General features: G+C 38.5%; 1 protein-coding gene across 1 annotated transcript; it reads left to right on the top strand.

Moving 5' to 3' along the window:
• Positions 1-4,813: 4,813 nt before the first annotated feature.
• On the top strand, positions 4,814-9,118 carry LOC137398119 (uncharacterized). Its single transcript, XM_068084228.1, has one exon. The coding sequence runs from the start codon at positions 4,814-4,816 to the stop codon at positions 9,116-9,118; it is 4,305 nt and encodes a 1,434-aa protein (XP_067940329.1).
• The last annotated feature ends 3,751 nt before the right edge of the window (positions 9,119-12,869 follow it).

The raw sequence follows: 12,869 nt of genomic DNA, 5'->3' as shown, positions 1-12,869 counted from the left end.
AAGCCATAGAGGTAAACTTCATCTTTTCGTAATTCATAAGCGTCGTTATTACCACCATCGGCAAAATATTTTTGTCAACGACTTTTCTAAAAGTTTGGTGAAATTTGATTTATACTGCAATACGATGAATAGCACGGGCTAGCCGGGTCACGCGCGCAAGAATTTTCGCCACGCACATACAAAACAAAAATCGCATGTTGTTTTTGTTTTGTATGTGCGTGGCGAAAATCCTTGAGTGCGTGACTCGGCTAGCCCGTGATGAATAGTTTTCCGACGTTGATTCCGTGTTGAATCAACGTCGGAATGTTGAATGTTTAAAACGTCTTAAAAAATGTTGTAATTAAAAGTATACGTTGTCTGAGCTACAAAAAACTATTCATCGTTTGACCTAAACACAGAATACGTGTGTACATTCAATAAGTATCTATTAAAAAAGCGTGAGTGATATAGAATGTACCGTAAAACCTCGTAAAACTTCTAATTGAACTGCCTCGGAGTGTTGCTCTTAACGATTCCCAGGTAAAGTAAGGTAATCTGCATAAACTTCAAGAAAAAACGGCAAAATTGATCGTGGGTAAAACCCCAAAAGAAAAAAATGTCTTTTCTTCTGAGCATTTCAACAACGATCAAGTTTTGCCAATGTCAATCTGAAAAACGTCCTGGCAATAACATCACCTCAAACAACAAACCAATCGCAAGTGATAGAAAAATCTCTATACTTTTTCATGAAAACGTTTTAAACTTTACATTAGAAGCATTTAATTTGAAACAAGCCATTTGTGCTTTTGATTTATATTATAGTTTGTATATGTACATGTATCTACTAATAAATAAGTAAATATATGGACTTGTGACAGTGCTCTGATAACTTGAATGCTCTGATAATTCGAACACTTTTGCTCGGTCCCTTGAAGTTCGAGTTATCCATGTTTGACTGTATATATTTACAGTCAAACATGGATAACTCGCCCACGGATAGCTCGAACACATGGTTAACTCGAACGGTTTCTTTGGTCCGTTCCCACGTAATGATAAATTGCTATAGATAACTCGACCTCAACTCTGTTAACTCGAACAGTTTTTTGCCCAACGGCTCCCGAGACGGTTGTTATCGCTTTAGAAAATCACTTTATTCCAAGTCATAGAGGTAAACCTCAACTTTTCGTAAATCATAGGCGCCGCTATTACCACCGTCGGCAAAATATTTTGTCAACGACTTTTCTAAAGGTTTGGTGAATTGTGATTTTTACTAAACATTCGCTTAGCAATCGCCTTTCGGAAGCATGGAAAAGTGAGGTGACCTTCGCATAAACTTCAAGAAAAATCGGCAAACTTGATCTCGGTTAAAACTTTCAAAAGAAAAAGATGTCTTTTTTTCTGAGCATTTCAACAACGATCAAGTTTTGCCAATTTTAATCTAAAAAACGTCCTGGCCATAACATCACCTCAAACAACAAAACAATCTCAAGTGATAGAAAAATCTCTATACTTTTTGATAAAAATGTTTTAAACTCTACATTAGAAGCATTTAATTTGAAACAAGCCATTTATGCTTTTGATTTCTATTATAGTTTGTATATGTGCATGTATCTACTAATAAATAAATAAATACATGGACTTGCGACAGTGCTCTGATAACTTGAACGCTCTGATATCTTGAACATTTTCGCTCGGTCCCGTGAAGTTCGAGTTATCCATGTTTGACTGTATATACAGTCAAACATGAATAACTCGAACTTCACGGGACCGAGCAAAAGTGTTCGAATTATCAGAGCATTCAAGTTATCAGAGCACTGTCACAAGTCCATGTATTTACTTATTTATTAGTAGATACATGTACATATGCAAACTATAATATAAATCAAAAGCACAAATGGCTTGTTTCAAATTAAATGCTTCTAATGTAAAGTTTAAAACGTTTTTATCAAAAAGTATAGAGATTTTTCTATCACTTGAGATTGGTTTGTTGTTTGAGGTGATGTAATTGCCAGGACGTTTTTTTTAGATTGACATTGGCAAAAATTGATCGTTGTTGAAATGCTCAAAAGAAAAGACATATTTTTCTTTTGAGCGTTTTACCCACGATCAATTTTGCCGAGTTTTCTTGAAGTTTATGCAACTTCAAGAAAAAGTTACCAAAGAAAAATCCCTTACTTTACCTGGGATTCGTTAAGAGCAACACTCCGAGGCAGTTCAATTAAAAGTTTTACGAGGCTTAACGGTACATTGTATATCACTCACGCATTTTGAATGGATACTTATTGACTGTACACACGTATTCTGTGTTTAGGTCAAACGATGAATAGTTTTTTTAGCTATGACAACGTATACGTTTAATAAAAACAATTTTAAGACGTTTTAAACATTCAACATTCCGACGTTGATTCAACACGGAATCAACGTCGGAAAACTATTCGTCACGGGCTAGCCGGGTCACGCACTCAATAATTTTTGCCACGCACATACAAAACAACATGCTGTTTTTGTTTTGTATGTGCGTGGCGAAAATCCTTGCGCGCGTGACCCGGCAAGCCCGTGCTATTAATCGTATAGCAGTATAAATCAAATTTGACCAAACCTTTAGAAAAGTCGTTGACAAAATTATTTTGCCGATGGTGGTAATAACAACGCTTATGAATTACGAAAAGATGAGGTTTACCTCTATGGCTTTGAATAAAGTGATTTTCTAAAGCGATAACAACCGTTTCGGTAGCCGTTGGGCAAAAAAACAGTTCGAATTAACAGTGTTGAGTTCGAGTTATCTATAGCAATTTATCATTACGTGGGAACGGACCAAAGAAACCGTTCGAAATAACCATGTTTTCGAGCTATCCGTGGCCGAGTTATCCATGTTTGACTGTATATATATATCATTGATCAATATTGATCAATCATGTTTCTGGGAGCTCAAGATGAGCATTGATCAATCACTTTTCCTCACTTTCTACAAGTGAGAAGTGAACAGAAATTCTAATCATGAATCTAATTTACTAGCTAAAACTGCCAAAAAAAACTTGAAGCAAATATAATAGCTAGGTGAAACGATAAAAAAGTTATGAAATGATGATTGGTGATAGCCAAAAGTTATGTTATTAATTAGTAAATTTATTCATGAGTACTAAAACCCATCAATATATATATATATTGATGGGTTTTATATATATGTTTATATAGTCAAACATGGATAACTCGAACTTCAAGGGACCGAGCAAAAGTGTTCGAATTATCAGAGCGTTCAAGTTATCAGAGCACTGTCACAAGTCCATATATTTACTTATTTATTAGTAGATACATGTACATATACGAACTATAATATAAATCAAAAGCACAAATGGCTTGTTTCAAATTAAATGCTTCTAATGTAAAGTTTAAAACGTTTTCATGAAAAAGTATAGAGATTTTTCTATCACTTGAGATTGGTTTGTTGTTTGAGGTGATGTTATTGCCAGGACGTTTTTCAGATTGACATTGGCAAAACTTGATCGTTGTTGAAATGCTCAAAAGAAAAGACATTTTTTTCTTTTGGGGTTTACCCACGATCAATTTTGCCGTTTCTTCTTGAAGTTTATGCAGATTACCTTACTTTACCTGGGATTCGTTAAGAGCAACACTCCGAGGCAGTTCAATTAGAAGTTTTACGAGGTTTTACGGTACATTCTATATCACTCACGCTTTTTTAATAGATACTTATTGAATGTACACACGTATTCTGTGTTTAGGTCAAACGATGAATAGTTTTTTGTAGCTCAGACAACGTATACGTTTAATTACACCAATTTTAAGACGTTTTAAACATTCAACATTCCGACGTTGATTCAACACGGAATCAACGTCGGAAAACTATTCATCACGGGCTAGCCGGGTCACGCACTCAAGGATTTTCGCCACACACATACAAAACAACATGCGATTTTTGTTTTGTATGTGCGTGGCGAAAATCCTTGCGCGCGTGACCCGGCTAGCCCGTGCTATTCATCGTATCGCAGTATAAATCAATTTTCACCAAACTTTTAGAAAAGCCATTGACAAAAATATTTTGCCGATGGTGGTAATAACGACGCTTATGAATTACGAAAAGATGAAGTTTACCTCTATGGCTTTGAATAAAGTGATTTTCTAAAGCGATAACAACCGTTTCGGTAGCCGTTGGGCAAAAAAACAGTTCGAATTAACAGTGTTGAGTTCGAGTTATCTATAGCAATTTATCATTACGTGGGAACGGACCAAAGGAAATGTTCGAATTAACCATGTGTTCGAGCTATCCGTGGACGAGTTATCCATGTTTGACTGTATATATGTATATATGTCACAGATTCTGAGTGCTGTATATAGTATCATAAACAATGTTATAGCAGGACAATAGCTATTGCGCAATACGCTGATGAGTCATGATCATAAATTTAGAAGCATTGTTCTATTACTAGATTTTTCCTGAATGGATTTTCTGGAAGTTTCTAGAATAATTGTAAGGAGGTATAAATAGCCTGACTGCAGCAGTTCAAGGAATTCAAGAATTCAGTTTACAGCGTGCATGGCTACAAGTCAGCAATAAAGGATTATATCATACACTCACAGCAATCTTCTGCATATTATTACTTATACATAGTTAGCCGCAATATTACACCCGGACGTCTTAACTCTTAGCCTTGTGCAGACATCAGGATACAATCACAACACCAGATATCTCGAACCTGTCACATTGCATCACCACTTTGTGACAACTTGGGGGCTGCTCCGGGAATATCTACCGTTGATCAGGATTATATCAGTCTAACTCACGCAAGACATAAAGAGTACCAAAAGACAGTCAGTAATGGCGGAGACTAGTATGAGCAGTATGCGGAGGGCAATGGATATGGGCGAGAAGCTTGGATTAAAGGATGCTGAGCTAGCTAAATTCATTGAAGAGAACGAACAAAAGTTTGCAGCGGAGATTGAACGCGAGGAGAGACGGATGGAACGAGAAGCCAAAAAAGAGGCTGAGGACAGACAACTACAAATGCAAATGAAGCAAATGGAGATAGACAGCCAGAAACAAGCAAGAGAGTTGGAGATGCAAAAAGAGATAGAAGAAAAGAGGTTAGAGCTCGAGATGAAAAAACTGGAAGTGGAGACTATTAGGAGGGATGACTCCAAAAATGAGAGTACAGGACTAGAGTGGGTTAGCAATAAACCTAAACCGAAACTACCAGTGTTTGATGAGAAAACAGATGACATGGATAGTTACCTGCAGCGATTTGAATGGATAGCTGAAAACTATCAGTGGGATAAAGCTGAATGGTCATTCCATTTGAGCCAATATCTCAAAGGTAAGGCTACAGAGACTTACACTAGAATGGCGGCAGAGAATAGGAAGGACTACGATCAGGTGAAGGAAGCTCTGTTAAAACGCTACAATCTCACGGAAGAAGGCTACAGAAAGCGATTCAGAGAGAGTAAAGCCGAGCACGACGAAACACCACAACAATTTTTAGTTCGACTCAGTACCTACATTGACAAGTGGGTGGAGCTATCGAACTGCAAAGACCTGAAAGAACTCAACTTGCGAGAACAATTCATAGCGGCATGTCCTACGGATCTCGCTGTACATCTAAAGGAGATGAAATTTGACAGCTGTGACGAGTTGGCTGAAGCTGCTGACCGATACCTGACAGCTCATGGTCACAAGATGTCATTCATAAGGAAGACAACTCCAAATGAGACAACCATCACCGGCCACAGTTATAACGAAAAGGGGCATAATGCAAATCGGTGTAATAAGAAGCCTCAAAAGTACTGCGCACACTGCAAGATGAATAACCATAACTTAGCCGAATGTCGAAGACTCAAGACACCTACGCACAAGGCGGGTGTGGCTGAAGGGGAGACAAATCCAGAAGGACAGAATACGGATGAAATTAAGCTAAGTGGGAAGCGTTACGTACAAGTAGCATGTTGTAAAGGTAAAGTTGGTAAAATGGAGAATGGAGTAAACTTGGTTGGAGGTTATGTAAATGGTAAGCAGGTTGAGATGATTAGGGATACTGGATGCACCACAGTAGTGGTCAAGAAATCACTGGTAAAAGCTGATCAGTATACAGGAGAGCAAGGATATCTACGAATGGCAGATAACACTGCTAGAAAACTGCCATTTGCCAAAATCAGCATCAATACACCATTCTATCAGGGAGATGTAACGGCGATGGTTATGGAGACACCCATTCACGATCTAATGCTTGGAAATATTTCAGGCGCTCGATCCCCATGTGATCCACTACCAGAACAGGATCGGGAGTGTTCTGCGGTTACGCGCGCACAAGCTATAGAAAACAAACGAGGAGAAAAACCATTATCAGTTGTCAGCAATGAAAATATCGAAGTAAACAGAGAAGACCTCATCAAGTCACAGAGAGAAGATGATTCTCTAAAGAGGCTGTATGACGCTACAGAAGCAATAACGAAAGGCAAACAACAAACCAGGTTCATGGTGAAGAAGAACATCCTTTATCGTGAATATTATCACCCAGGGTATAACAGCGGACAGCCGATAAAACAAGTAGTTGTACCGAAAACTCTACGTGTCGCTGTGATGAGACACGCCCACGATTCTTTATTGAGTGGACATCTGGGAATCCGTAAAACTACTGATCGAATCCTAACCAACTTTTTCTGGCCGGGTCTACATGATGAAGTTACGAGATTCTGTCGATCCTGCGACATCTGTCAACGCACTGTAAAGAAAGGTTCAGTACAGAAGGTTCCTCTACAGCGAACTCCACTAATTGAGACTCCATTCAAGCGCTGCGCTGTCGACTTGATTGGACCGATTAACCCTCCGAGTGAAAAAGGGCATAGATATATACTAACTCTGGTGGACTACGCTACTCGATATCCCGAGGCTGTTCCACTGAAAGAGATAAGCTCAGAGGCAGTGGCTGAAGCTCTAATCGACATTTACAGTCGAGTTGGAATACCTGAAGAAGTAATCAGTGATCGAGGGACCCAATTCATATCTGAGTACATGGAGGAGTTCGCCAGACTACTCGGCATGAAGCAGATGCCGACAACCCCCTACCATGCTATGGCTAATGGACTGGTGGAGCGATTCAATGGCACACTGAAGTCAATGCTGAAAAAGTTATGCCATCAGGAGCCAAGGCAGTGGCACAGATACATAAACCCGGCACTATTTGCCTACAGAGAGGTCCCACAGGAATCTACTGGATTCTCACCATTCGAGCTGCTGTATGGAAGGACAGTACGAGGGCCGATGGATATTCTACGACAGCTCTGGACACAGGATGATGTCGATGGAGAGACCAAGAGTAGCTACCAACACGTATTTGATCTGCGTGCTAAGCTGGAAGATACGATGGAGTTGGCTCAGAAAGCCCTAGAAGGAAATAAGCAGAGGTACAAGCATTACTTCGACAAGAAGGCAAAGAAAAGGGAATTTCAAGAAGGTGACAAAGTTCTCATCCTGCTTCCTACTAACCACAACAAGTTACTAATGCACTGGCAGGGACCATACAACGTAGAAGAGAAGGTCGGGATAAACTCATACCGAGTTCAGGTCAAAGGTAAAAGCCGAACCTACCACGCTAACCTGCTGAAGAAATACTACGTGAGAGATAGTGAAAAGGAAATAACTGAGGTAGCTGGTATCGGAGAAGTAGAAAAAGAGGAAGGCACACTGGCAGAGTTATATTCAGGAAAGTCAGTCGGAACTGTGAAAGATCTGAAGATGGGAGAAAATATATCTGATGAGCAGAGAAAGCAGATCGCGGACATCGTCAAGGACTACACAGATATATTCACAGACAGACCGGGAAACTGCAATCTCATCAAGCATCCGATTACTCTAACCAGTAACAAGCCCATCAAATCCAAACCCTACACATTACCTTATGCAGTGAGAGAATCACTTAGAGAAGATATAAAAGATATGCTGAACACAGGGATCATCAGAGAATCAAACTCTCCATATGCATCACCAGTCGTACTTGTGAAAAAGCCTGATGGATCCAATCGACTATGTGCTGACTACCGGAACTTGAACAAAATAACAGTGTTCGATCCAGAGCCAATGACAACAGCAAGTGATCTCTTTCAAAAGATGAGCGGTGATCACTACTTCTCGAAGGTAGATCTAACTAAGGGCTACTGGCAAATTCCCGTAGAGGAGAATGACATACCGAAGACTGCATTTGTCACTCCAGATGGACAATACGAGTTCATCAGGATGCCGTTTGGGATGGTCAACTCTGGAGCAACATTTGTACGTGGCATGAAGAAGCTATTAAAGGATTTACCAGGAGCAGACAACTACATCGATGACATCATCGTACACACTGCCAAATGGGAGGATCACTTGGACACACTGAGAGAACTCTTCACTCGTTTGGCCAAGGCACAGCTCACAATCAAACCGACGAAATGCTACCTCGGTGGAACATCTATAGAGTTCCTAGGTCACAAGGTCGATCGGGGAGAACTGAAACCGATGGAAGACAATGTGGAGAAAATTACTGAAGCTCCAAGGCCTCTAACCAAGACTCAAGTACGGTCGTTTCTAGGATTGACGGGATACTACCGAGAGTTCGTCCCAAATTACGCGGCGATAGCAAGTCCTCTATCGGACTTGACTAAAAAAGGACAACCTAATAAAGTTATCTGGACAGATGCGCAAGAGAAGGCATACCGGAAATTAAGAGCGACCATAACCGAGAAACCAGTTCTGAAACTACCCGACATAACGAAGCAGTTCACCCTAAGGACTGACGCGTCGGACACTGGACTCGGAGCTGTACTACTACAAGAACATGATGGAAAGCTATTTCCTGTCAGCTATGCTAGCAGAAAACTACTGGACCGGGAAAGGAATTACTCAACAATAGAGAAAGAGTGCCTGGCAATTGTATGGGCTGTAAAGAAATATCTACCATATCTCTACGGCGTGGAGTTCATACTACAAACGGATCACCAACCACTAACCTACATCAATCGAGCAAAGTATGAGAACAGCAGAGTGATGAGATGGGCACTATATCTACAGGATTATCGCATGACGGTGGAATCGATCAAAGGGAAAGACAACGTCGGAGCGGACTACATGAGCAGAATAGACTCAGAATCTTAATGCTGGAAATTTGACTATAAATTTCCTCTTGAATGGGGAGTTGTCACAGATTCTGAGTGCTGTATATAGTATCATAAACAATGTTATAGCAGGACAATAGCTATTGCGCAATACGCTGATGAGTCATGATCATAAATTTAGAAGCATTGTTCTATTACTAGATTTTTCCTGAATGGATTTTCTGGAAGTTTCTAGAATAATTGTAAGGAGGTATAAATAGCCTGACTGCAGCAGTTCAAGGAATTCAAGAATTCAGTTTACAGCGTGCATGGCTACAAGTCAGCAATAAAGGATTATATCATACACTCACAGCAATCTTCTGCATATTATTACTTATACATAGTTAGCCGCAATATTACACCCGGACGTCTTAACTCTTAGCCTTGTGCAGACATCAGGATACAATCACAACACCAGATATCTCGAACCTGTCACATTGCATCACCACTTTGTGACAATATATATATATATATATATATATATATATATATATATATATATATATATATATATATATATTGATGGGTTTTAGTACTCATGAATACATTTACTAATTAATAACATTATAACTTTTGGCTATCACCAATCATCATTTCATAACTTTTTTATCGTTTCACCTAGCTATAATATTTGCTTCAAGTTTTTTTTGGCAGTTTTAGCTAGTAAATTAGATTCATGATTAGAATTTCTGTTCACTTCTCACTTGTAGAAAGTGAGGAAAAGTGATTGATCAATGCTCATCTTGAGCTCCCAGAAACATGATTGATCAATGCTGATCTTTAGCTCCCAGAAACAAAGCTTCAAATTGTTGGCTTGGCGCACTTATGTTTTGTTAAACATTTATTCAATTTTAAAATTACACTCGCAATCTATCCAACTCCCAATTTGAAAGCTTTCAATATATACGACATATCTATGAACGACATATATTTCTTTTATTTGTTTTATTGATTACAGGATGTTTATCTGGTGCCACCAGCCGAACAGCTGTGAGCCTCCGCTTGGATGGATGTTTTGTAATAAAAACTTTATGCCAAGGTGAAAATTGTTTTGTTTGTAAAATTATACAATAAAATAATATTGTTGAAGATAATGCAAAGCATGATTTGCAGAAAATATTGAATACATCAAGGACCGTTGCCACTTGTGCTGAAATCTTGTCTGATAGATGGATTTATGGAGTGTAATCAGTGCTGTATTGACAGGTACTTTTGCATACCTCAACTCAATTCCAACGGACAAAATAATAAGAACTTAAAAAATTTTATGCTCCACATTTAAAAGTGAAAACAGGTGAGGCTACTCCGAAAACTGCCAACCTGGTGCAAAAATGGCTATATTACCCTTTGCCAGAATCGGTGGGTTGATTGATTTCAAAGAAATTGACGTCTTGCGTACACTATTTCAGTCAACTCATAAAACAATTTGTTTAGCACTTGAATCAACTAATCAAATGTACTGAAAGAATTGCTGATTTTATCTAGTAACTAGTTTCCAGTGTTGGTAGCAACTAAGAACTCAGCTGATACAAACGCCGCCGATGAAATAAGTTAACTCGACGACCTAATTACTGTAGATCAGCAGGATTGTAGTCGGTACTCAGATGTTTACACAGCAATTAGAGGAAACTAATATGACAAATTTGTAATTTCCCTTATTTGAGGTGTTTGAGACAATTATAATAATTGTATCTTTAGCTGGATTTAAAATTTAATATTCTAGCCAACATGAGCAAATACAAAATGAAATATATGCCAATAGAGCCACGTAGGACGAGACTTTTATCGCAATAGTCGATGTGAATACGAGAGATTGTAATACAGGTTGTATGACTAGTTACATCATTTTGGGCAAAACTGGGCACGTCTTTTTTTCTGCGCGTTTTTACGGTGATCAATTTTTCTCAATTTTAATCTTCAAATATCTTGATAATGAGATTGCCTAACACAACAAACAACATCTCAACTGATAGACAAAAAACACAATCTTTTAAAATCAACTAAAATTCGACACAATCACAACTTTACCAGATTACCATTTGATTGCGCTGGCGCATTAATGGTGTTAACAGATAACAATATAAAATATACCGTGTAATATAATATGTGTAACTATGCCTGCATCATCTACACTAGATGCTTTATGATAATAAAAATACTTTCAACAGAAAAAACTTGAAACATTCGAAAATGAGACATAGCAGTCTTAAAGATTTATATTTAGACTTATATTGCTGCAGCACAACCTATTGATAAGGCAATATAGCATAATTCATTGCTGGAAATAAAATATGACTTGACATGCTGAAATATTACTTTTTACATAGAACTTGTTAAAAGCTAGCATCTCAGTTTTTGAATTTTCACAGAATCCATATAACATTATTACCGTTAGTACTAGTTATTACTTATTATTAGCCAATAATATCAGAATCTCGGTAAAAAAACCTAGATGGTGAAGCTTCTGGAGTGAAAAATATTAATCTTGGGTATATATATTTATATTTCTCAGAGTTTGTATGTGTATGTGTGTCATTTCGGCCACAGCTATAATGCACGCTGATTATTTTACTAATGCAGCAATGCATTACGATGCCCCTGTTAAAGGTTGACTTGCAACAAAATTCACATTACAGTTATTTGGTACCAAAATATTCACCATGTCTTACTTTGCTGTGTTGTAGGTGCAAAATATGTGGAAATGTGATTATAAGCTCTTAAAAGCTCAAAAACGAACAGTTAATCGCAGCCCCCACGAAAACGCCATAGATTGGAATCCCTTTTCAAAATGGCTCAAATGGGATGTAGTTAAACACAATAGCTTATGTTTACACTTTCATGCAACCTCATTCGTCGAAATATTTTCACAAATATACTTCACGCATTTAATAAAACCATGTCTATTATCCTTCAGCGTCTATTTTATTATCATCGTAATGCTGTCACTTTGAGCACTGATATCTCAAAGCCTACCATATGAGTTCGTTTAATTTTTTAACCTTAGCTCGAAGGAGTGCATATCATCCTCTGATAAACATGAGAAGCCTGTTGGTCACCTGTGATAGTCGATAAATCCTGAAGAAATTGGTGGCGCCATTTGGCAGGAAGTATGAGTCACATGATCAGATTACAACTACCGCACTTTTCGGACTATTAGCCGCTACTTTTTTTCTGATGATTTGAGCCATGCGGCTTATATGAGGGTGCGGCTATTCTGTGGCTTTTTCTTTCACCGCTAGGGCGCATAAATCAGTATCTCCGGTTAGTGCACCCCTAGCGGTGAAAGAAAAAACGAAACAATGCCTAACTGTACTGTTCCGATAGACACTAGGTTAAAAAGCGTCAGTTAATACGAGACAGTGCCGTTGGGTACTGTTCCGTTTTAAACAGAAAAGTTGCTGCCGTGGTAAAAAGCACCGCCCTGAGTTTTGCGGCCTATACAAAGGTGCGGCCTATGTATTGTTTAATTACCGTTTTTTGGAAAATAAAGCAGATGCGGCTTATATAGGGGTGCGGTCCATAGTCCGAAAAGTACGGTAGATGATTAGACCAGGCTGACACGAAACTGAAAAGTAGCGAGCATCTATATTTGATATGGGCTTTCCGGTAGAACCCGAAATGTTTGTCATAAACTAGTGCTACGAGACGTTTTATATCGAGCCTTTCATTGGCCTTTAAGTTTCACGTGGTAACATTACGAGTCAAAACAATAATCACAATGTTTAAGCACGTCATCAAACAAAGAGACTCCA

The sequence above is a fragment of the Watersipora subatra genome, chromosome 6 (assembly GCF_963576615.1).
Source record: "Watersipora subatra chromosome 6, tzWatSuba1.1, whole genome shotgun sequence".
NCBI lineage: Eukaryota > Metazoa > Bryozoa > Gymnolaemata > Cheilostomatida > Watersiporidae > Watersipora > Watersipora subatra.
This window is presented reverse-complemented; position numbering and strand designations above follow the sequence as displayed.

Coding starts and splice junctions, on each gene's coding strand:
- LOC137398119 (XM_068084228.1), top strand. CDS start 4,814: ATGGCGGAGACTAGTATGAGCAGTATGCGGAGGGCAATGGATATGGGC.